Source organism: Lagenorhynchus albirostris, chromosome 1 (assembly GCF_949774975.1).
Source record: "Lagenorhynchus albirostris chromosome 1, mLagAlb1.1, whole genome shotgun sequence".
NCBI classification, from domain to species: Eukaryota; Metazoa; Chordata; class Mammalia; order Artiodactyla; family Delphinidae; genus Lagenorhynchus; species Lagenorhynchus albirostris.
Window position 1 is genome coordinate 13,774,399 of NC_083095.1, and position 24,781 is coordinate 13,799,179.

General features: G+C 46.8%; 2 protein-coding genes across 5 annotated transcripts in view; one reads left to right on the plus strand and one right to left on the minus strand.

The window, feature by feature from the left end:
• Window positions 1–9,129, plus strand: part of NRDE2 (NRDE-2, necessary for RNA interference, domain containing) — a 45,557-nt gene extending 36,428 nt beyond the window's left edge. The window contains exons 10-15 of one of the 4 annotated variants that reach the window (XR_009544395.1): window positions 1,422–1,808; window positions 2,584–3,512; window positions 5,035–5,173; window positions 6,999–7,105; window positions 8,367–8,438; window positions 8,957–9,002. Coding sequence is in view for 2 of the 4 variants with exons in the window: in XM_060170756.1 (XP_060026739.1) it covers window positions 1,422–1,808; window positions 2,584–3,512; window positions 5,035–5,173; window positions 8,367–8,438; window positions 8,957–9,082 (1,653 nt within the window). In the remaining 2 variants the exon portion in view is untranslated. The other 3 variants (XR_009534644.1, XM_060170756.1, XM_060120690.1) reach the window with 3 other exon arrangements.
• A 1,862-nt stretch (window positions 9,130–10,991) lies between these two features.
• PSMC1 (proteasome 26S subunit, ATPase 1) lies at window positions 10,992–24,112 on the minus strand. The gene is made up of 11 exons (XM_060120804.1): window positions 24,075–24,112; window positions 20,854–20,907; window positions 20,159–20,255; window positions 18,379–18,503; window positions 17,580–17,765; window positions 17,263–17,391; window positions 16,074–16,170; window positions 13,706–13,895; window positions 13,079–13,230; window positions 12,350–12,504; window positions 10,992–11,339 (listed from the first exon to the last, which is right to left on the minus strand). Exons 1-11 carry the CDS (start codon window positions 24,075–24,077, stop codon window positions 11,205–11,207), a joined length of 1,323 nt encoding a protein of 440 aa, XP_059976787.1. The 5' UTR covers window positions 24,078–24,112; the 3' UTR covers window positions 10,992–11,204.
• Window positions 24,113–24,781: the final 669 nt, after the last annotated feature.

Consider the following 24,781-nt stretch of genomic DNA (forward strand, 5'->3'; position numbering starts at 1 on the left):
CCCGTGCTCTTCAAGGGTCTACTGTGTGCTGCTTGGCACGCGACAGGTCACAAGTACAGTCTGAGAGGGTTTACAGCAGCAAGGCTCCTGAGCTTTGACCCGCTCGCTCCCTACAAATCACGTGCCGTGAGAGTGGAGACTTTTCCCGTTTCTGTCACTGCTGCGTCACCAGTGCCTGGACGAAGCTTGCCCAGTGGTGAGCACTCAGTAGTCCTGGATGTGGAGAGTATTTATTTGATGCCAGAGCTTCGCCTCCAGGCAGAGGGATCAGCAGGAGTGAAGGAACCAGAGGGCTGGGGATGTTCGAGGAGTGGCCAGAATGAGAAAACGGAATTGGGAGGAAGGACGGAGGTGGCCTCTGGGCAGGAGGGAAGGGCCAGCGCCCAGGGGAATGGCTGCTCATGCGGTGACCTTCGACCTTCTGAGGCGAGCCTGCCCGTGAGGTCCCCGCCCCGCCGAGCGAGCGGAAGTTTTCAGGCAGGGTGGGTGGGCTCGGTCTTTGGTGTTTGATGGCTTTACAGAGTTCATGGTCACCCTTCAGAAGTTAGTTCTCAAGGCTCAGCACTTTGGTGGTTTCCCGGAAGCTCATTCCTGGAGCAAACTACTGCCGCGAGCAATTTCTTAGATTTTTTTCTCTAGTCAGAGCCTGGAGGAGAAAAAGCTTTCTGATTAGTTGATGGTTTTGATGAGCTGAGTCCCAGGTAGTCCACTTTTATTGTGCTCGTGTTTTGATTTCCTCTTTGCTGAGGGCCACAGAGACCCGTCAGATAAGCAGGACCTGAGACACAGTGTAGTCCCCGTGGCCTTACATTTTAAAGTTATTACGCGAAGTGAGCTACAAACAGTTACAGTCAGTATTAGGCTCTTACAATTGCTTTCAGCATGGTCCGTTGCTCCTGCAGTTTCCTTTTTACTGTGCTGCTGTTTGTGTATTTTTGAGCGTATTTTTCATTTCCTGAAGCAATTTTATACAAAGAAACCACAAAGTAGTAAAGTTCTTCTATCTTAAAATAAAAATTTTTCACAATTGTAACTTATCAAAGTAACTAGAAAAGCAATTTTGTGTGTTCTCAGATATGCATGTAAAAAAAGAGAATTGAATGTGATTTTAGATTTCCTGTGAATCCATTAGGAGACTTTGAAAGTTTCCATTTTGGTGTCCCCTCCTGTGGAGGATTCCCAGGAAGTGTGAGATGCTGCCGGCGCTGCAGGACCCCTGGCACTCACCCTCCCGCCCTCAGCTTGCCTTGGGAGGCCTCTAGCTTTTTTGTGCCTTGCAGACAGCCTAGCTCCTGTCTGTTTAAAATTTAATTTGAATAATGTTGACTCGTAAGTATATCCCTCTAAAAAGATTTGTGGAAAAAAATGTGAAGGCTTTTTTGTTTGTTGCATTCGGTCACATGATTTTGTCTTTGTTGCAGGTGTTGTTTGATGATATTGGACAGTCTCTGATCCAGCTTTCCAGCCCGGATCTTCAGTTTCGGCTGATTGCAGCCTTTCTGCAGTTCTTGGGTGTGCCTTCCGGCTTCAGCCCTCCGGCCTCCTGCCTCTATCTGGCCATGGATGAGAACAGCATCTTTGACAATGGACTTTATGATGAAAAGCCCTTGACTTTTCTCAACCTTTCATTTTCCGGCGTCAGCTGTGTCGGACGCACAGACCAGCTGGGTTGCCGGCACTGGACCAGGGGTCACAGTCGAGAGGGCGAGGAGTTCATCCGCAGCATCTTCCACCTCGTGATGCCTTTGTTTTCAGGCAAGGAGAGGTCTCAGCTCTGCTTCTCCTGGTTACGGTACGAGATTGCAAAGGTAACTCCGGCCTCCTCCTCCCCTGTGTGAGGACCTCATTTCCCGTCGCTGTTTGTCAGTGGGATGGCCAGGCTCTTGGTGTTCTTCAGGGCTCTGGGCCACAGCACCTCCTCCTTCGGGGACCCAAAGGCACCGGGTGTGCGGCTGCCCCTTCTGAGGGGCCACGGGGAAGAGGAGGAAGGTGGGAGTGAGTCCAGCGCGTCAGTGACGGGAGCTATTTGTTGTGTTGACTCTTTATTACCGGATGTCTGTGATTATGTGAGCAGTTAGTGTTAAGGACCAAGCTTAAGCTTAAGCCAGGTTAGAGGATTTAGGGGCTTATTAAAATAGAGAAAATAAGCTACTTATGCTGCTCTTCATTATCTGCTAGAAGGTCATCTAGGGTTGACTCCTCTGCCCTCTGCTGGCCACCGGTTAGTATTGAATTATAAAACCCAAAGTTCTGATGCTTTAATTGCAGGTTGCACACACCAGGCTGTATTATTAAAATAGTGCCTGGTAAAATTTGGTGGTCATCTATCTTTGGAGAAGAGCATGTGGAGTATGTAAGCCTTCTTTGTAGGGATTTCAGATGGGAACCTAGATGTGTTCATTTTGGGGCTCCTGTGGCCCTGGTGGAATCCTGATGTGTTTCTCAGAGAGCCTAAGTGTTTAGCAGACACGTGATAAAGGAAGGCAGTGAAGAGCCTTGTGTGGCTTTCTGCAGCTGACAGTACGAAGGGATGTCTTTAATATCACAGAGCACTTGGAGTCATTCTTTTCTTTTTACCTTTAGGTCGTTTGGTGTCTGCGCACTAAAAACAAGAAGAGATTAAAATCACAAGGAAAGAACTGCAAAAAACTAGCCAAGAATCTCCTCAAGGAGCCAGACAACCGCAACAATTTTTGCCTCTGGAAGCAGTATGCGCATCTGGAGTGGTTGCTCGGCAACACAGAGGATGCCAGAAGAGTTTTCGATACAGCACTCGGCATGGCAGGGAGCAGAGAACTGAAGGACCATGAGCTGTGTGAGCTCGGTCTCCTCTATGCCGAGCTGGAGGTGGAGCTGTTGCCGGACGTGAGAGGGGCTGCCCCAGCCCGAGCCATTCACGTATTGACCAGACTGACCGAGAATGGGGCCTACGGGCCCTACACTGGGCAAGTCTTGGCCGTTCACATTTTGAAAGCTCGGAAGGCTTATGAACACGCGCTGCAGGACTGTTTGGGGGAGAACTGTGTCTCTGATCCAGCTCCCGCCGATTCCTTTAGCCGCCTGATTAGCCTGGTTAAATGCTTCATGCTCTTCCAGTATTTGACCATAGGGATCGACGCTGCTGTGCGGATATATGAGCAGGTATTTGCGAAACACAAGGTCTCTGTTTCCGCAGAGGGCCCTGGTCTGGAGGGCAGTGCCAGCCCCCCGAGCCTGAGCAGTGTCCTTGAGGCCGTCACCCTGATGCACACGAGCCTGCTTAGATTCCACATGAAAGTCGCCGTCTACCCTCTGGCTCCTCTGCGAGAGGCTCTCTCGGAGGCTTTAAAGTTGTATCCGGGCAACCAGGTTCTTTGGAGGTCGTATGTACAGATTCAGAATAAGTCCCACAGTGCCAGTAAGACCAGAAGATTCTTCGATGCGATCACCAGGTCTGCCAAACCCTTGGAGCCGTGGTTGTTCGCAATTGAAGCTGAGAAAATGAGGAAAAGACTAGTGGAAACTGTGCAGAGGTAATTACAGAGCATCTTGTCTGTGTGTCCAGAAACCTTTATGCAATGCTTGCCATGTTCCCACCACCCACTCGGCCTCCAGAATACAGAAGTGAATGCGGCCTGGGCCTGGAACACCTGCCGGGGGGTTTCTCCGTGTTGTAGAAAAACATGGTGAAAAAGGAATGAGAGACTTGCAAGTAGCAACACCTTTCGTCAGAGGCTCCTGTGGCTGTCTCCTTAGGCCGTGCTTTTTGGGATCCCTGAGCATTGCTTACGGTGCATGAGTGGTGACTGCCAGGTCTTCAGGTGTCTGAGAAGGTGTAGTAAAAGCATGGGGGTAAGAACACAGGCTCTGGAGTTGGAATCTGGAGTCAAATCCCAGCTCTTCCACTTAGCAGCTGTGTGATCTTGGACAAGTCAGTTCATGTCTCCAGTAGGTTCCCCCTTCTGTAAAATGGGAATAAAGACCTACCTCAGAGGGTTGCCGGGAAGGGTGAGTACCGAGCACAAAGAGAGTGCAGACTAATTACTAGCCTCTGTTATTATTACTGATGATAACAGTGTCATGTTTTAAATGTTTTGGGTTTTTTTTTGGATACAGTATTTTATATCTGAAGGTTAAGCGACAGGCTTGGGAACATATTGGCTTAGGCATCATTGTTCCTTCCAGAAGCTTTTTTGTTACTTCACTCTGACCTTAGAAATCGAGTGTTCAGAATTGCTTCTGAATAGTATTTCTTTCTCTTTTTTTTTAATAAATAATTTTTAACTTTTATTTCCTTCCTTTCTTTCTTTCCCTTCCTTCCTTCCTCCGTCCCTCCCTCCCTCCGTCCCTCCCTCCCTCCCTCCCTTCCTTCTTTCTCCGTTGGGTCTTCGTTGCTGCACGCGGGCTTTCTCTAGTTTCATTGCGGTGTGCGGCTTCTCACTGTGGTGGCTTCTCTTGTTGCGGAGCACAGGTTCTAGGTGCGTGGGCTTCAGTAGTTGTGGCTCGTGGGCTCTAGAGCGCAGGCTCAGTAGCTGCGGTGCAAGGGCTTAGTGGCTCCACGGCACGTGGGATCTTCCTGGACCAGGGATCGAACCTGTGTCCCCTGCGTGGGCAGGCAGATTATTAACCCCTGAGCCACCAGGGAGGTCCAGAATAGTATTTCAGTTTACTTGTTTTTTACTTCTTCCATCAGGATTTTATTCACTCTACTTTCAACTGAAAGGTCTTTCTTTCCCATAGGGTAGAATTTGCACTCTGCTGATGAAAGGGTAGGTTTTCCTTAGAAAACAGAGAAGCAGGGAGTTTGTGTGCCTTCTAGGCAGACCCAGTGTGGCGGAGACACCACAGCACCCTCGACGCTGGCTTCCCCTGGCCCTGGAGGAGCCACATCATACTATATCCTGCACCCCCATGTCCCCAGACCTGGCCGCAGCACTGCCTCCGACGTGCTCAGATCCAGTTGTCGCTGACGTCAGCTGTCACTGACGTATCTCTTCCCACTGCAACGTAGGTGTGGGAAGTTGTCTTGGAGTTGCATGAGCTTTTGTCTTGCAGGGTAGATGGTAGAGAGGTCTACGCCACCATTCCCGAGACCGGCCTGACACATCGGATCAGAGCCCTGTTTGAAAATGCGATGCGGAGTGACTACGGCAGCCAGTGCCCCTTACTGTGGAGGATGTATTTGAATTTTTTGGTAAGAAAAGATGCGGAGTTTTTGTGTTTATGCAGAGCTCTGCCTCCTCCTTCGTAAGTGAGCGGTGCGGGTGTCCAGCAGCCCGCACCCCTCTCAGCCTTGGCTCATCCTGTGGGCATCCTGGTGGGATGACGTCAGGTCCCTCAGGACGTGGGAGGGGTCACAAGTTGCCTTTTCTACTGGGGCCTTTGGTAGAATGATAGTGAGGAGTGATGCCTGGGCTGTTCGGTGCAGCAGAATGTCACGTGGCTTTCTCCTAGTTGATGTTGTTGAGTCAACAACTTGGAAATAGTCTAAGAGCTTTCATTTGAAAGAGACCTAAATTTGTTGCTGTTCTGCCTCTAAGAATTTCCAGGTCCTGATTCTGTTTTGTTACTAAAAGATAAGATTCAATCTGGAATGTGGTTTTTAAAATAGACCTTTCCAAAGCAACTTTGTTTTTACTTAAAAGTACCACAGTAATTGAATATGGTGAGATGCCATTTAGTTTTGTTAATGTGTTGTGCAGGCTGAAAGGTGGTTCCTGGGCTTCATTCCTGGAGTCTTGAATTGTCTTTGCCTTTGCTTAAAGGCTTGGCACTGGGCTGGGCCTCCTTTACTATAATACATCTACTGCTAAGTTGCCTGCTTTTTTAGAAACAATCTTCTAGGCCACTTGAGTGTTGTTTAGCTCAAGGCTATTGAATCATATCACAGTGACCTCCATTGAATATTGTACCTTTCAGAAGTCAGGAGTGACCTTCCTGAAAAAGAAGATAAATATGTATCTCTCTGATTGTTTCCATAGGATAATTTCTCAGAAGTTGATCAAAGTATTTGAACATTTCCCATTGACATTTGACAGAGTCGGGTGTAAAGAGATACATAGAGTGTAAGTTAGGGGTTAGGAGAGGTTTGGGCCTCCCCCATCCTCTTAGAGTCCAGAATTCATCGGGGAGCACCTCCCCTGACCTCTGAAAGGCCTGAGTAGCAGGGAAGGACAGATCTCAGGATAGCACACCCAGGACAAACGGGCACAATTTTGTGGGCAGAAGTCGGCATCAAGATGAATTACCACCAAAGTTTCTGTGTTTTTAATGTTTATTCTTCAGACTCAAAAGCTCAGATTTTATGTCTTGACTCCCTCGTGTGAAATGGAAACCTTCAGAAGTCCAGACGCCAGCGTGGTGTCCGTGGGCACGCGCGGCCTGGACGCGGGCCCTGCCTGTTACCAGAGGAGGCCACTGGGGTGCAGCAGGAGGGCTGGGTTCCCACTGAGCTCCACCCCCGTGGTCAGGCCCTCACTGAAGGAGCGCGCCAGATGCTCCCTAATGGTTCCAGCGCTAACACTCTGGGAGTCTAAGCCAGTGAAAGACTCTAAATTTAAAAAGAGGGAGAGCTTGCACACTTGCCAATTTAACTTCTCCGGTCTTTTTTAGGTAGAGACAAATAGGGTGAAGTGCAAACTTGTAGTACTTTCACTGAGGATCTGCCATGAGCCAAGTCTGGGTGGACTGTAGACAGAAAAATTCTTGTTGACTTAGAAAAACAGCCTGGGACCATTAAGGAATGTCTGTCTTTTTGGAAAGATTAGCATCAGACCAAGAATTAATTAGAGCAGTGAAACTCCTAGCAGTTTCTGAGGCATCTGGGTGAGCTCCTAACGCTTTGATAAACTCAGTGAAAAAATCAAATTAGGGCCAAAATGTAAGGTGTAGGCTCTGAGTGCCAGGAGAGGGCAGGACGCCGTGGGGCCACTGTGGAAGGGTGTGGCTCTGGCTCCCTGGAGGAGAAACGTCACTACCACGCTTTCACCTGGCGTTTAACCCTTTCATACCTGATGCAGCAAAGGCGTTTTCCAGTGGCTGACTGATGAAGGAGATAGCAGAGGGCAGTTCTCATTTGAGGCTAGCCAACTTACGTACCTGGATTTGCTGGATTCCAGGGTTAACTGTGAGTCTCACAAATACAGTGGTTGAGAAAGTACAGGAGTACAGTTTTTCTTCTTTCAAGAACAAAGCCTTAAGTGTAGTTACTATTTTAGCAGAGGACATTGAAGTATTTTGGTGTGTGAAAAAAGGACAGCTCACACTGGCTTCTTGGGTATAAGTTCAGAGGTCCAGCCTCAGAATGGCCGAGGCTCATACCAGGGAGGGAGGCAGGAGTCCCCCGGGCCACGCGGCTGACTCTGTGGGTGGCACTGGGAGGGGGTGAGGAAGGCCTGCGCCTTGCCGGCCTGAAGGTTATCACAGATGCTGGTTACAGCCCGGAGTTCCAGTCTTCCTGACTGTGGGAGTTAACCTGAAAGATCTGAAAAGGAGGCGAGGCTGTCCTTGGTAGATAGAGGTCCTGAGCTGTGGATAGGGGTCTCTTGATGCCATCCCCCGCGTTTCTGAGAGGTCGGTCAACAGCCCTCACCGGTCTTGTCTGGACATCATGCCCTGGCTGCCTGGTGGGCAGAGCCAGCGTCCACTAGAAAGCTCTGCTGTGGGAAGGGGAAGTCTGGCGGAGGTGGGTGGGCAGGAAGCCCAGGAACAGACTTCAGCTCCGTGAGCTCGGCTTGTGCCCATTCACAGCTGCGGACGCCCGCCTGGGGAGCTGCCCGGTGGGTTGTGACTCCCTGGAGGAGGGGCAGATCCCTCCCTGGGACTTGGGAGAGGCCCGGGGATATGGAGGGGAGGACACACGCTGCTCCAGCTTCCACAGCAGGTGTGGAAAAAGCGCCTGTCTGTGAGTTGATACAAGATATAAGGATTTTATCAGTATAAAAATGTGCTTAGATGAAAAACGTGCTGAATATCTGCATGCTCTCAGACTGAAATTTTTGACCGGAAATTTGCTTTTGATAAGGTTACTGATTCAGTAATCCTGGTCACCTCATTTCTCTAAGATAGTTCTCAAAAAATGGCAAGTATTAAAGCAAATATTTTCTCTGTGTAAAGTTATCACCCTCACCTCGTGCACAGGCCTCGTTCTAGGCACTCTTAGTAATGCCAGGTGTGATGGCCCAGTGATGGAGGAGATGAAAACAAGTCAGAAGTGTTAAAGGTCAACTCCAGGCCCACTGAGACACAGCAGTGGCCCCTGAGGGCATCCCGTGGTACATGGACCCATACCACCCATCAGCCACTGTGGCAGTGCCCCGGGTGGATCAGTACCGGGATGGCCTTGGATTCTCTTTTGTCATTTTTGTATTTTTTTCCCCTTGCCTCAGGTTTCCTTAGGAAATAAAGAAAGAAGCAAAGGTGTGTTCTACAAAGCACTTCAGAATTGTCCTTGGGCAAAGGTGAGTTCTAACGGCCATGGTCTCTTCAGATTCCCAAGGACCTCCCTGCCAAGCCTCATCCAGTCAGTGTCATGGGGACAGGGCACTTCCCAGGCCTTTCCATAGTCAGAGCATCCCCTTTGGAGACGGAGGGGCATTTGTGTCCTTTCCCTGCACTGGAGCTGGCGTTTCATGGGAGCGTTGCTGTAGGCGGCTGGTGCCCAACATTTGCCCAAAGCTCAGCCCAGATGCTGAGAGCGTTGGGATCCGCGTCCCAGCTCTGCCCTGTACAGCCCAAGTCAGGAGACGTTCAGAGACCAGACTGATGGTGACCGCAGTGTCTGCCCACAGCTGCCGGCCCCACTTTGGAAAGAGAGGGTCTCACTTTGAGTTTACTCACTTTCCCTCTGCTTTTGAGTTCAGCCCTTCCTGAAGCATGTCAAGGTGTTGCTGGGTTAGGACAGCAAGGGGAGCGTGGGCTGTGGCGGGGCAGCTGGAGGGAGCGGCCGGCCGACGAGGATGTTGCTCTCCGGCCCCAGGTGCTGTACCTGGATGCCGTGGAGTACTTCCCCGATGAGATGCAGGAGATCCTGGACCTGATGACGGAGAAGGAGCTCCGGGTGCGCCTGCCGCTGGAGGAGCTGGAGCTTCTGCTTGAGGACTAGAGACCAGGAGGGGAGTGGGGCGTGCCTCCGAGGCCTCGGCGCCGAGACGGTGACACATGCGTGCGAGTGTGTTAAGACCTCTGCCTTTGGAGTTTCTTTCTTGATAGTTTGTGTCTGGGTTATTGGTCTCTCACCTCTTGCACATTGTGTGTGCAAATGACACAAAACCATCGTTTTGCATATTATATATGTATGTGTATATACGTGCATAGACAGGAATCATGCTAAGTGATAAATGAACCTGTCATGGTTGATGTGCGAGTTCTCGTTTGGTCCACTCTTCCCCTGCCCAGCCAGCGCCAGCCCTGCTGGGGTGAATGTACCTTCTCGGTTGGCATCCTTGGTGGTCCTGCCAGGTCTCCTGGGTCTTACAGTCAAAAAAAAAAAAGGTCTGGTTACTCAATACTAGGACTTCCTCCCCTGGGCTACTTAGCAGATTTTACCCTTATCTTCAGACCAGAGCAGTGGGGAGTCGTTTAAACCTTGGTATTCTCACCTGTATCAAATGTGTTAAGTTCTCATTACTCCCTGAACCCTATTCAGTGACGTCCTCGACTACGGCCTGAGCAGCCAGCGTCGCTTGGGAGCAATGTAGACCCTCAGGCCCCTCCCCAGCCCTGCTGTCAGAACCTGGGCTCTAACAGGACGCCCTGTTAGGGGACTTTGTGTGTACGTTACCGTGTAGAAAGCACTGCCTGAACAAATAAGGACTCCGCTGCCGGGGAGCTCACCAGCAGCCAGTCGTGGAAAATGGAGCGAGCTCCTTCCTACCAAACCCAGTGCTGCCTGTGACACGTGCCGAAGGTGGCTTTCAGCGGTGTTGGCCACGCTCTCGTTTTGATTTCCAGGAACTGAGTTACATTTGACAGAGAGGAAATTGCTTTATCTTCTCTGAGGTCCTGCTTTTTAAAAAGTGGACAGCTTCTCTCTGGCTTTTTTTTTTTTTTTTTAAATCATGCTCTCTAGAATTGCTGAAAGCATATTTCCTTGGCACCTCATCCAGAAAGGCCACTGCTGTGGCATAGAATTTTGGCTAGAAATCGATGGACACTGGTTGGGAAAAAGCAGCAGAGGGCAGCACAGCTACAGCAGCGGTCCCCGACCTTTTTGGCACCAGGGACCGGTTTTGTGGAAGACAGTTTTCCCACAGAAGGTGGGGTGCGGGGAGGGAGATGGGGGATGGTTCAGGCCCCAATGCGAGCAGTGGGGAGCGGCAGATGAAGCTTCCTTCACCTGCCACTCATCTCCTGCTGTTCGGCCCGGTGGTTCCTAGCAGGTGGAGGCCCAGGGACTGGGGACTCCTGAGCTAGAGCACTTTCTAAAGAGCATCTTGGAGCACCCAAGGAAGCTGGCCAACCAAGTGGAGGCTTTCCTTGATCTGCCCCACTTACAGCCTTTGAGATGGAACTGTTCTGAAATGAGAGAAGAGCAGGAAATAATAGACAAAGAAAAGGGAAGGGGAAGCTTGACACATTTCTGAACACTCTTGGGAGGGATCAGGTTCTGAACCCGAGAACAAGGGATGGCAGGGCTGGTATGGGACTCTTCAGCCCTGCCCTTTTGAGGTCTCTTGTAGGAGCCTCAGTCTCTTAGCAACAGCGACACCTCCTTCCTGCCTCCAGAGCGCTGAGAGCCCACATGCTCCACCGACCTTCCAAAAGGGAAGCCACGGCTGTAGGGACTCCTCAGCCCTTGTTGCTTAAGCAACAAAGATAGCCGCTATTTACGTATGCTCATTGCTTTCCCATCAGCTGCTGTTGAACAACTGCCACCAGCTCTGGGGGTGTGACGGGGCAGCAGGTATTGAAGTCTGCAGTCCTTTTGGTCAGCCAGCTTCCTTAGCACCCAGATCCATCGACTTGCTGCTACCGAGTGGCCGGTGTGGAGGGCCCAGAAACAGGATTCAGTGTTTGTTTGAGAAAGAGCACGCTTTATTGGCACACGCGAGCAACATACGAAGAGGGCTGGACGGGCATCCTACACATCACATTCCAAAGGTACTCGGGGTGCTGTGCTAGTGAAGATCAACCACAACATGGACTCCTGGGCAACTTCCCCAACCTCTCACCTCTGAGGGGGTCGACACACTTCCAACCTTTTCCTGGAAGGCAACTGTGGTCCACTAGAGATAGAGCCCCTCAGGGGTGCCTTCTTGTTTTTTATAAAGGACATTTTCTTTAGACTTTTTGAAGTCTTCATTTGTTACTTTCATCCTACGTTCCCTCAAGGCCATCAGACCAGCTTCCGTACAGATTGCCTGTAAGAAGGAACAGTGTGTTCAGAAAGTGAAATACTTTTTATGCTAACAATTCAGAGAGTGCTATTTTGAAATCTGGTGTAGGCACCCAACCTAAACACGAAGTTCTCAAACCATTTGGGAACGATTAGATTTTTTAAATGTTTTAAACATTCTAATTATTTCCTCAAAGGACCTGAAGTGGCTTAAACTGGGAATATTTCACTAAGGAAGAGGACTGGCTCAGGTTCCAACCCCCGCCGTGTGGCCTGGCAGGTCAGTAAGTTCTCACAGCCCTGCTTTCATTAAAGGCAGTAATCCTCCTAAGAAATAGATAAAATTATTCCAGAAGTTTAGAGCCCACATAGAGTGTACATCCATTTCATTTACCTATAGTCAGACGAGAACTTGTATTTTCTGGTTAAATATTTACAAGTTTTAGTACAGTATTTATTCTAATATATTTATTTTCTCAACAATTACTTGCCAAAAGTAAAACAAGAACCCAAGCAACATGATATGGTAAAAACACAATCCTGGCACTGAAGGTTCTATCTGGTTATGGCCTTTAGGATATTTATTTCAGATGGTTCAGAAGAGAGAGTGTTTCTGCATACAGAGAGAAAAAACAGGTAGAAGGGTAACATTTGGTAAATGGGGGTGATGAGTATGTGGGTGTTTTTGTTGCAACTTTTCTGAAGGCTTGAAATTTTTCTAAATAAAAAGTTGGTGCAGAATTTTAAGGTAATTTAAATTTTAAAAAGAGAGAGTTACTCCCCAACTGAGACACTAACCTAGTTCTATAGATGCCAGGGATACGCAGTTCAGTGCAGGCACCAGCGTGAAACAGCCTGTGTGTGCCGCCCCTACCTAACCATGGCATCAACCCAGGTCCTCCCCCAGAAGGCAGGCTGTGGCCGTATGCAGTGCTGCCAGGCCTTGCTTTAAACTCCGGTCATCTGGGAAGACACGTCCAAACTCATACACACATATGATAAAACAAAGAGGTACAATCCAGCCCAGGTCCTCACCTTGATGTCGGCACCAGAGAGGTCATCTTTAGCCATGATCAAGTCATCCAGGGTTACGTCGTCTGCTAGTGTCATCCTGCTCGTGTGGATCTGAAAGATGCGCTTCTTCGTCTTTTCATCGGGCAAGGGGAACTCGATCTTCCTGTCGATGCGGCCTGTGGGTATAAAAGGTTTTCAGTCACATTCCTGGGGGCCCCGGGAGAGGCCTTAGTCTCCACACGAGTAGTCTCAGTCACATAGTGTCCTATGGAAGGAGGTCCAGCTCTTAAAAAGTAAACACTCATGTCTGTAGTTTGTAAATATCAACGTTTGAATTCATCTCATTTACAGAATCCTCTCTGCTCTGGTACTTTGGGAAACAAACGAAAGGAGAGATTCCTAAATGGCACAGTTAGTGGAAAAGGACAGATCAATCATGTTAAAAACATTACAAAAGACAGTAAAATTAGCTACTGCTTCTTTTGGTACTACCTGAATGTAAAAAATGGACCTGAGCTGTTATATTTCTTCAAAAAAAAAAAAAAAAAAGGCGTCTCAAGGCTAAAAGGGCCAAGCTACACAGACTACATCACGATTATCTCAAGGGAACACAGTTTTGGTGAATTATTCTAAGTTTCCAGGCAGTATTTGCCTTACACGTATCATTTATATTCTCCCCAAAGTGCTCCTAAGAAATACAAATCCACATAGGACCTTCATTCTCCACAATGAAACCAAAGCAAATGTGACCTGGTCTGATAAGTGCTGGGTCCAAAGTCTCTATCCGGTTTGTGGCCATGATGACTTTCACGTCTCCCCTTGAATCAAACCCATCCAACTGGTTCAACAGTTCCAACATTGTTCGCTGAATTTCTCTCTCACCACCGGAATTTGAGTCATACCTTTGGAAAAGAAGTGAGGGAGAAGTGAAGACCCAACTGATCTCCTGTTAAAGAGGATTACAAAACACAGCTCTGTCTCAGCCTATATGTCACACCCTCCCAAAGCCCAAGATAAACAACACATTATTTTCTTCGTAGCGGTTTTCATGCCTGAAATTATGTGATTTATTCAGTCTCCACAACTGAGCTCCTCAAGGGCAGAGACTCATCCTCACGGCCGTGTCTCCAGAGTCAGGATGGTGCCATGCTCAGAGCGGGTGCTCAAGGCATGGCTACTGACCAGTCAACTGCCGGGTAGTTGTTACCTGGCACGTGGGAGAGCAGAGCCTAAAGAATCCATGGAAGCGACCCGGTACGGACTGTGGCAAACCAACATGCAGGCCACGTAGGGAGTGCCCAGCGGTCGGGCGTTCTCAGAGACGGACCATATGGTTTTTACCTCTAAATAACACAAAAGAGGTAAGAGAAAGTCTACCTTTTCGTCCCAATAGCATCAATTTCATCAATAAACACGATGGACGGTGCATGTTCTTCAGCAACTCGAAACAGTTCCCGAACAAGTTTGGGCCCATCACCTAGGTACTTCTGAATAAGTTCAGAGCCAACGACTCTCAAGAAAGTGGCCGAGGTTTGGTTTGCTACTGCTTTGGCTAGTAAGGTTTTACCTGTTTTAGATTGAAAGAGAAAAAAGGGGAAAAAAACTCAAGTGCTGTTTTAACTTTAAAACCCTCATTGTCACCTTAAAAAGACATAAAGAATGGGAGGATCCCTCTGTGAAAAGCATTCTGTTCTCCAAAGCAGACAAGAGGAAATTCAAAAAAACCTAAAAAACATATTTTGATTATTTTTAACCATCTTCCTAAATTCATCAGGATAATGTCAGAAAATACTTTTTACTGCAAAGTTGCATGTAATATTAACCTGACCTATGCAACCAGGGTTAGAGAACCAAACTCAACTCCTACAAAACTATCAGTGATGAAAAAAAGGCCCGGGAGCCCTAGGTTTGACCGAAGGACACATAGTGTCCCTGAGCAGGGCCTGCAGTGCCCTGGGGCTTCCTGAAGACGTCGCTGTGGGCTTGCCCCAAGGCTCAGTCAGCTGAGCCAAGACCAGCTCCTGATGAAGCCCACAGCTGTGAGCTGCTGAAAGCTCAAGAGACTTTTCTCTTTGTGGTGTGCCCTTATGGGACGTTCCTCACTGATCTCAGGGAAGACCTGACATTTCCAACCCTGCTTTGTTCCCTGATATTCCTCCTTCAGATCAAGAACAAGAGTAAGCAAAGAGTACCAACTTGAGAACTTTCGAGCTCAAGACCATGGCCCCTTTGATGGTGAGGGCTGGGCAGTCACCTCAGGACACAGAGGCAGTTAGAGGCAGAGCTGGCAGAGGACCACCCTCAGGCCTGTAAGGGGAGGGGAGGAGGCCGGCAGGCCAGTGAGTGAGTGACAAAAGATTTCGTGCAAGCGGGAAGGAGGACAGGGAGTTAAGCTCAGCAACAAGACGGGGCAATGGCGTTCCCTCAGCCGGGCAGTCAGAGTGGCAGGTTCAAATGCCTATTAGAGGGCTGGACTGCTTCCTGAGAGCATCATTTAAGGATGGCTGACAGAAGACAAAAAGGACCTTCTAAGTGGATGGGATCTTACAGTCCAGAAGCAGCCAGGTTCAGCTGCCGGGATGTTCAATGGCCAGAGGGATCCCTGAACCAGTCTCCTCTTCTTCCCGATAGGGCTGACACCCGGTACTCCACTCCAGCCCTTGTCAGCACATGTGCCCCAAAGAAGGCTCACGGCTGCGGGTCAGAACGCCTGTGTTCCAGCTCCAGCCCTGGTACCAGCTCAATTCCCAGAGCTAATGGGGCCTTGGGCTAGTCGCTGGCCTCTCTGAAACTCACTTCCCTGGGCTATAAAATGACAGGCTACAGTAGCTCCCTGCCTCAGGGTACAGCTGGCTCCCTGTCCCTCCAGCGTGGGCAATCCTCAGTACAGACCCTCTTGGCAACATGGCTTCAGTTCACTCAATCAAATAACCTCTCTTCCTTTGGAATTTACATAGCAATGACTATACAACTTACTCAGGTCAGCTTACTGCATAATGAACCAGATACGTATATGCATTTTTATCTTTCTCCATTTATTCATCCAATGGTAGACTCATTCAGTACCAATGGACCAGGAGGATGAACCTAATCTGAACAGCACAGGATAGCTTTTAAAACAGTGGTCCTCCACCAAGGTGCTGATGCTTGGCCACACTCCAGATGAACAGATCAGAATCTTCAGGGATGGGAGCAGCCATCAGTATTTTTTAAAGCTCCCAAGGTGATTCCAACGTACAGCCAAAGTTGAGCACCCTGTTTATTTTTATTTTTTCTTACAAAATATTTTCAACAGACTCACATTACTCTTTAAAATATTTAAAGGCATTATGTTTTACAACATATAAATCTAGCACATTTGAGCATACAACAGGTGCGCTGGGGAACTGGAAATGCATTCACATTGAGCAGGCATTTTGGGGGGGGTGCCTACTGGTGTTTATCTTCTGTTGTAATTCCTACTATTGTTTTTAACACATTAACTCTGTTAAGTCTACAATTACAAGCCTAAGATAGTTCAGTTCCTTAGTACACCTATTATACAGAAATATATACTTTCATGCAATAGGTATGTTTCCAGAGGAGCTGCTTATTCAGAAATGTCCAAAATGCTGCTTAGAGCACATTTTCAAACTAAGGAAGTGTGGCATCCTCACTCAACAGCTAAGTCATTATAACCAGCTAGTGCTGCTGCTCAAGAGACGAGCTCAGTGCCTGGAAAGTGACCAACACAGAGCACACATACCTGTGCCAGGTGGACCATACAGAATGACCCCCTTAGGGGGCTTTATACCCATCTCTTCATAATATTCAGGATGAGTGAGTGGAAGCTCCACAGATTCCTAAAGAAAACAGACACTTGGTAAAAATAAAAGGCTTTCTTACTGAAATTTATCAGATTCATTCACTGACATCATGGGTACATCTCACTTTCAACAAAAATAAGCTAAAATTTCAATTATTCTTGTTAGAGACGACGTTTGACTTCCACCAGCAGCAAGGACACATTGAGGAGGACCTCTGTCCTACCTGAGCTCCCAGCACTGATCCCCTCTTCCTAATAGCACCCAATTTCCCTTTCATTTCCCAGTAAAAGTCAACCTTGAGTAACATTTAAGCCCTTCCTGAGCAAAAGAAACTTAAAGCTAAAATTCACCCTTTTCAATGAAACTGCAGGCAGGAGCTGGCAAGATTTTCTGTTGTGACCACCAAGGGACATGATGGCTATTTCCCAGCTGTCTGAGAGTCACCAGTGGAGATCTGTGATCACTCTGAATGACCTCCCTGCAGATGAAAGAACCTGCAGAGGGCTGGCCCACCACATGCCCCTGACCCCAGGACCCTGGCAGGAGCTGGGGTTAACGTTCTAGACGCCAGCACTGTGCAAGTGTGTGCCACTCACCCTACCCCCAGACATCACTGGAGGTTTCTGGATAGCCACAGCTGAAGTCAGTACAATTGGAAACATGTTCACACAGATAATTATTAAACATTACATGTAAAAAGTATTACACTGCTGCTGCTGCAAGAACTATCATACAATTTATACTTACTTCTATTACTTAACTCAGTATTAACAACACAAAACACCACCACTAGTAAGGTCTGAGTCAGTTACTGGTCTGATCAATAAAGAAAAAATAAAACACGCAAAACAACTCCAAGCACCGTAAATGAGACAGCAGTAAGAAACCAAAGGTCTAAAATCCCAGAGCTCAGGACTTCTCTGGTGGTCCAGTGGTTAAGACTCCAAGCTCCCAATGCAGGGGGCCCAGGTTCAATCCCTGGTCAGGGAACTAGATCCCACATGCATGCTGCAACTAAAGAGCCCGCATGCCACAACTAAGACCTGGAGCAGCCAAGTAAATAAATAAATATTTTAAAATAAATAAATAAATACATAATAAAACCCCAGAGCTGGTTCCTTGACATACCTTAATTTCCTGGATTTGGTTGTCTAAGCCCCCAATATCAGCATATGTCTCCTGGGGGGCCTTTTCCACCTTCATCACTGTGACCAAGGGATCCGTGTCATCCATCAGCACCCCTATCACAGCATGCACCTAACAGGGAACATTAAGCTTTAACACAGGCATGTAAGGTTCACACAATCCACTTACAATGAAATGGCAATCACAGAATTTTCTCTACCCTTTGGAGTGCTCTGGTGATCTACTTCCACGGGACAGGTGGACGGATCTGCAAGCAAGAAGCAAGCACTCCGACGGGCTTTCTTAGGCTATCAACTTACCTTGTGGTTGAGCAGGACCGAGCAGCCCGGTTCCAGCAGATCCTTGTCTACAAATGAAAGAATGCTGACATAGTGTTCTGAGCCCACAGACGTAGACACGATGGCATGATTGTCATCAATGATCTCTTCCAAGGTTCCTACCGACATTGGGGTCCCCCTCAGATCATCCACCTTTGATCTTTCCTCCTACATAAGAGTAGGCCAAGAAGGAAAAGCAGATTAGACCTAAAAAGTAGACGATGCTGACAGTTCACGAGATTCACAAAGCAGTTGGTACTTTTCAAAGGCAGCTAAGGATTTCCCTGGTAGCGCAGTGGTTAAGAATCCGCCTACCAATGCAGGGGCACGGGTTCGAGCCCTGGTCTGGGAAGATCCCACATGCTGTGGAGCAACTAAGCCCGTGTGCCACAACTACCGAGCCTGCACTCTAGAGCCCGAGAGCCACAACTACTGAGCCCGCGTGCCACAACTGCTGATGCCTGTGCGCCCGGAGCCCATGCTCTGCAACAAGAAAAGCCACCGCCATGAGAAGCCCGTGCACCGCAACAAAGATTAGCCCCTGCTCGCCGCAACTAGAGAAAGCCCGCGCACAGCAACGAAGACCCAATGGGAAGGACCCAACGCAGCCACCGATCAATCAATCGATGAATAAATTTAAAATAAAATTTTTTTTAAAAAGGCAGTTAAATAATAATTCATTAAAGGCAGAAAATGAATTTCATTTATTCATTAACAGTTTTAAGTTCTAAGTAGAATTCACTTGGTAAAAAAAACAAGTTACAGTAATTTCTCAATTTACCTCTTGCTTTTCTTCTAAAGGCTTCATTTGTTCCTGATTTCTAATGAATTCTTCCTCCATGAGAAGATAGTCTTTAATTCTCTCTAACTTCAATAATTTTAACCGGCACTGAGTGTGAGGTGTCACTGTAATTAAAAAAGAAAGTTTTATTATACTTGGAGCTTGAAGTTTGCAATTAATTCGGTTCATCCTTAAGAACAAAAAGAAGTTAACACTTAAACTTAGTTTAGTTGGACAGACACTGAAAAATTCAAAGTTTGGTGACCCGAAGTAAGCAGGTGCCTAAATGCAAAGGGGAGAGGGATTGTATGTATTGGGTTGGCCAGAAAGTTCGTTCGGGTTTTTCTGTAACATCTTACAGAAAAACCCGAATGAACTTTTGGGCCAGCCCAATAATAATGGGGATGAGGCCTATGACCAAACAGATAATATAAATGACATGTGGTAACTGTCTACAAAGAAGAAAAAACTCATTGACCAAAAAGATAGTTTGCTTTGGTTTATTACTCCCCACAGGTGCTAATAAAGATAGCTGCAGGTGCTGTTCAGTCAGTATAGGTTGTTGCACCCTAGCTGTAACACATACATTCATTTATAGGAGGATTATGAAATACTGGGGATATTAACATACGTGCAAATATTTTTTTCCACACTCGTATGTTGTTTCTTTTGGCCTAAAGTCTCGTGCTACACAGGACTTTTAACATTTATATAGACAACTTTTCTTTTGTAGTTTCTGGGTTTCTTGGCTTCTTCAAAAGGTCTCTCCTCCCCTAAGGTTAAATGTATTCCTGAATTTTCATTTATTTACTTATTTACATATGTATATCTAACTCATCTGGCAAAGAGCAAGGGGTCTAATTTCATTTTCTCTCAATAACAAATAAAAGATGCCAGCCATTTATATTAAATAACCCATCCTCTTCCACAGAACAGAAATGTCACCTTTACCACATAATAGTTATCCATAACTTGACTCTGTTTTTGAATTTTATATGCTTTTCTGGGGATCTGATGATCTGTTCTTTATCAATACCATATTGATTCACTATGGTAGGTTAATGGCACATTTTTTTACTGTCTGACTCTATTATTAACCAAGCAATATTTTAAAAATTATTTTATTGCATCTAAGCAGGAATAGACTTGTTTAGATGATAGATGAGGATGGCAGAGGTATTTGAGCTGAAGCCTGAAGGGATGAGAAGCAGGCAGCCACGGGAAGGACTGGGGGAAGAACATTTTTAAGCAGAGGGAAGCAAAGGCCCTGCTGCAGGAGATTCAAAGGACATGAGACAGGGCAGTGTGAAGAACGACACACAAGGGGAGTGCAAGAGGCTGAGGATGGAGCAGTGGGCTGGGTGACGTCACCTGATTGAGTTTTATTCCTTGCTTGGTAGGAAGACATTGAAAAATTTTATGTTCAGGCATCGCATGCTGTGAGTTCCAATACACTAAATTCCATTTCTTCATGAAATAAGTGTATCTTATCTCTAAGGTAACCAAGCTCAACCTGAGTTTTCTAATCTAACCCCGTGCTCTAATACACTAGAGGAGCTGGTTATTTAGAGGAAATTAATGGAATTTCTTAAAATGAATAACAGTCGTATCCTGTGTATACTGTTAAAACCAAAATACAGCTTTTATTCCAACCTAGAGAATGCCCCACAAAGTCACAGACCTAGAGCTTCAACCACACCCTATTTCCTGTCTCCACATTCAGACCTCTAAGCTACACACACAGAGACAGTCCCCCTAGGAATCGGAACCATGTCATTACCCAGGGGCAGTTTGCTGGCAGCATCTGGTCCCTTTGTTTTCTTCTTCTTTTTCCCCACTCTAGTTGGTACAGGAGGTTCATATTTCTTTTTCTTGTCCTTGAGTTTTTAGAATAGTAAGGGAAAAAAATCACACAGAAATCATATTAAAACACAAACTTACTTATGCGGGACCATCATCTATTTTCAGGTAATACAATTTTCCTCATCTTTTAGGATGTTATTAAAGACTGTCCTAAAAAAACCCCAAAATCTGTTTTTACATTCTACAATGTTAATATGTGAATGTAACTGATCTTTCTTTATTATAATACACACTGACAGATCATTCAATAAGGAACAGAAGTCAGAATTCAGAATAATATGCCAGAAGTCTGAGGTGAAATGATTTGACACAAGTCTTCACACCTAAGGATATTAAACACTAAAATCACAGGCAATTTATTCTAACACTTCTGTAACGTTATTAATTTTACACCTTTAAAAATCATTAATTCATAAATACCTACGTGACGGTCAATAATCTTTTGTAAAACACGAAAAGGGTATTGTATCTGTAGGCTAGGCTGGTTAAATGAAGAGATAATTTATTTTGCATTTTAAAATTCGTGAATCCCCAAAGAACTTCTCAGCTGAGATCTGACATTTTCCGCAATTTACTCACATGACAGACATATCTGGCTTCTTATTTATTTACCTTGTCATCCTTCTTTCCACCTCCAGGACCATGACCACCACTCTGACTCTGACCCTGAAAAAAAGAAAAAAATTAAGACAGAGGTATAAATTCAGAATATGATCACTTCAAAAAACCCTTCTTATTCTCCTGCGATTCTAAGACACCAACACTTCCCCACATTTTAATATTTCTGAACTCAAGATATACCCTGCAGTCAACGTGTACATTTAATGTGGCAGAATTTCTTTTTCCTGGAAAGCTGTTAGATCAATGGTGCACCTTGCCACAGACTGCATCTTAAATCAAGGACAACTCTATTAAGAAACAGATATAACTAATGTGTCATTATGAGACTAAGATCTTAAGACCACCCTTTCTTGAGGGGAAGGTATAGAGCCTGACACTCTCTAATATAAAACTACCTGGCTGAGGCCACCAAGAGCGTATTTCATGAAATTGGGCCATGAAAGCTAAATCATTTAACCTACTCAACAATCACTTGTCAGTCACTTACTCCTTACTAGCATCACGCCAAGATCCAGGAGACTTTCCTTTCAATGGCAGCTTAAATACCTCCCATCCCTAAAGCCTGGAGCGCTCGGGCAGGTCCTTCTTCCCATTCTAAAATGTTGAATCACCTTAAGCTATCAAGAACTTAGTGTATTAATAAGTTCAGTGGGATTTCTGACTTTAAAACAGACCCTTCAGTTACAGGACAATGTTTCACACAGAGCAGTGTCTCAGAAATGATGGCATTTGAAATGAGCAATAGTGAATTTACTTGACTAGAGGGGCCCTCTGTCCCCTCAAATCACTTCCTCTAAATTAACACACCACCAGCTTCATTATCAGGACGAAACAACCCTCTCATCGTTACCTGAAAGAGTTAAAGTCAAATCTATTTCCCAACCTGCAGGATTCTTAAAACTTTGCACTTTATTCTGAAGAAGGTAATTCAAGGCTCTGAGAAGTTTTGGGAAATAGAATTTGTTTTACTGCATTAAGCCGTCCAAATTGCAGGCCTTTCACCATCAATTACACCCCTAAGGAAGTGCGCTGTTGGCTGGGGCAGCTGTCTGAGATGTTTACGATGCGCCTAAGTCTGTACTAGACGTTCTCCTTCACTACCGCATTAATCCCAGACAATCCTTCAAGGTAGGGTTCATTACTACTACTTTCTAGATGAGGAACTGCAACAAGCCTAAGAACATGGGCTAAGGAAATAAATGTATCCAGGTTTGAATTCCGACTTCATTCCTAATAGGCTATGTGACCTCAGGTAAGTCAAGCCACCTCTCTGAGCCTTGGTTTCCTTAACTGGAAAGTGGGGATAGTATTAGCTCCTATTTGTTGCTGAAAATGAAGTAATGCACGTAAAACACTTCAAATTTGCATGACTCATAGTACCTACTCAATACAATATCATTGGTGAATAAGAAATGTCAGGGTCAGGATTTTGTCAGTCTGGTTATAAAGTCTGGGCTCTGAAACAAATCCACTCTGGTTCAGTTCTTCACTCTCTCTTCTGTCCACACCCTGTCTCTGTTTTGTCCAGGCCATCATATCTTATTTGGGCTCTAGTCTCCCAGCTGAGATTTCCAGGTCCAGTTTCTTCCCTCACCAATCCAATTATTACCGCCTACAGCAAAGAGCCGATCCTTTAAATCTCCTCAAAAACCTTCAACTGCTCCCTAACATTTAGAGTGTAATGTCCAAACTCTTTAGCTTGGCATAACTGGCCCTTGCCAAACTGGCTGCAACCAACTTTCCCCAGGTTCATCTACCTTTCCCATGATCCTACAAGTCTGGCCCCACTGGAGGACGTTTTCCTGAGTCGGTCCCGAACTTCTTCATGTCTGGGCCATTTACATGATGTTTCTCAGCCTCAAATAATAACAAGTATATGCATTACACTATATGCCAAGCAGCGTGCTGAACATTCTCAAGGTATCATCTCGTTTTATTCTTACAGACGCTATGAGGTTGGCACCATCAATACCCCTAGTTTACAGATAAGGAAATGAAGGCTTAGAGAGGTTAAGTGACTTGCCTGTTGTCGCAAAGCTGTCAGAGAGGTAGCCAGGAATCACACTCAGGTCCACGGGACACCAATACCTGTGTTTCTCTACTGCCTGAGTAACTAGTACCTCATAGCAAAGACCCACAGGGTTTGTGTTCTAGCACAGCCGCTTACCCTGTCTCAGTTTCCTCCTTGGTAAACTGAGGATAATAATAATTACCTCAAGGGACTGTTGAGAAGAATAATGACCAAATGCTGGAAAAGCACCTGCCACGTGTTTATCATACCCAGAATACTGCTACCCCGAAGTCCTTCTAAGACCTGTAAGACTGTGGTCGGGACTTCCTGCTGTTCACGATACAGGCCAAACACATTCCCATCTCAGGCCCTTTGCACTTGCTGTTGCTTCTGCCCGGACCAGTTTCCTTCAGGTACCTGCATAGGCTACTCTCTCATTTCATTTAGATCTCTGCTCAAATCTCATCGGGACTCGCTGACATGCTATGTAAAACAGCTACCCCTCCCCATCCTACCCCCTTCTGCAGAACAGTCCTAAGCGACGGCCACCCGCCCCGACGTCATATCACATACCCCTTCCTCTATTTTTTGTCTGTCTTCTTGAGAATGTAAGCTCCAAGAGGCAGAGACTAGGTCAGTCATGCTCACCCCCCTGTATCCCCAGCGCCTAGAGCAGAGCCTGGGCCCTCCCTCCGCCAAAGTGCAGCATCAATCCGCGAACTAATGAATAAATGCTAGCTGCTTTTATTATTACTAGCGCACCACGGGACCTTTCCCTCCAAGGTCCACCTGTTAGAAAGGCATCTTAAGGCCTCCGTCAAATGCCTCCAACTCCGGGCGGTCTCCCACGACTCGCTCTCCCTCCTCAGCTGGAGCGAATCCCTCCCTCCGCTCAAGCCGCACATCCCTCCACTTGCGCGGCTCCGAAAGCCCTCGTCCCAGTTACTCGAGCAGGCTCCCGCCGAAACACCCCGCGCCGGTTGGCAGAGCCCTGGCCGGCGGAGGAGTGAGGCCGGGCCACCTGACCCGCTCCGCCGCCCCCGTGGCCCGCCTGGGGGACCCTCCGTGCCGAGCCCCGGCCCCGGGGCCCCGGGATAAGGCCCGCCCCAGGAGACCGGGCCGGCGGGTGGACCGAGTGCCTCCGGCAGCCGCCTCGACCCCGTCGCACCGCCACTACCAGCCGAAACCCTTAGTCACTCACCATCTTGCTTCAGCCGCTCCAGCCGCCGCTGCCGGAAGTGCACCGCCTCGGCGGCCCGTCAGAGGCGGAAGTTGACGAGGGACTCCACGGAGGCCGATAGGAACCAAATCCCGCACGCACCAATGAGCTCTCAAGGCTTGTGCGAGCGGGTGGGCAATGATGCGCTAACTTACAAGCGAGATTTGAGCCTTGTAAATATTTAACTTGAAAAAAATTTAAATCGCAGTTATTAGGTTATTGTCAACAACTTAAGACAGTGACCTCGACTGTCACACTAAGACAATTGTGAAAATATAATTTTTTTTAATATGCAAAAATCAAGTTGGGAAGACATTTACTTACTTCTCCAAGAACTGGACTGGCATTTGGAACTGAGAAGTTAACATATACTTTTGCACCAACATTTAAGCTCTGATTTGGACTCTGGAATTAATCTGCTCATCTGTCTCATGAATCATCTAAATCTTTTTTTTTTTTTGATGACTTGTGATGATGCCAAATGTTGTCTTAAAAGTCCTCATCTTGCACCCAGTTTGTAAAGTTCATCATTTATTACATCCAGCAGAACATCAGAAAGATGGCAAGCATCCTTTTGGCCACTGTAAACTTCCATAACAGGTGCTCAAAATGCTGCATCTCGCTGAACTGGAGAGATGGATTTATTTGTCTGATTTCCACCCCATCCCCATCCAGATTAATTTAGGCAT

Coding starts and splice junctions, on each gene's coding strand:
- PSMC1 (XM_060120804.1), bottom strand. Junction 17,392..17,579: donor CGGTCCTGCTCAACCACAAG/GTAAGTTGATAG, acceptor GTTCCCTGTTAG/GTGCATGCTGTGATAGGGGT. Junction 11,340..12,349: donor TCTCTGGTGCCGACATCAAG/GTGAGGACCTGG, acceptor TCCTTCTTACAG/GCAATCTGTACGGAAGCTGG.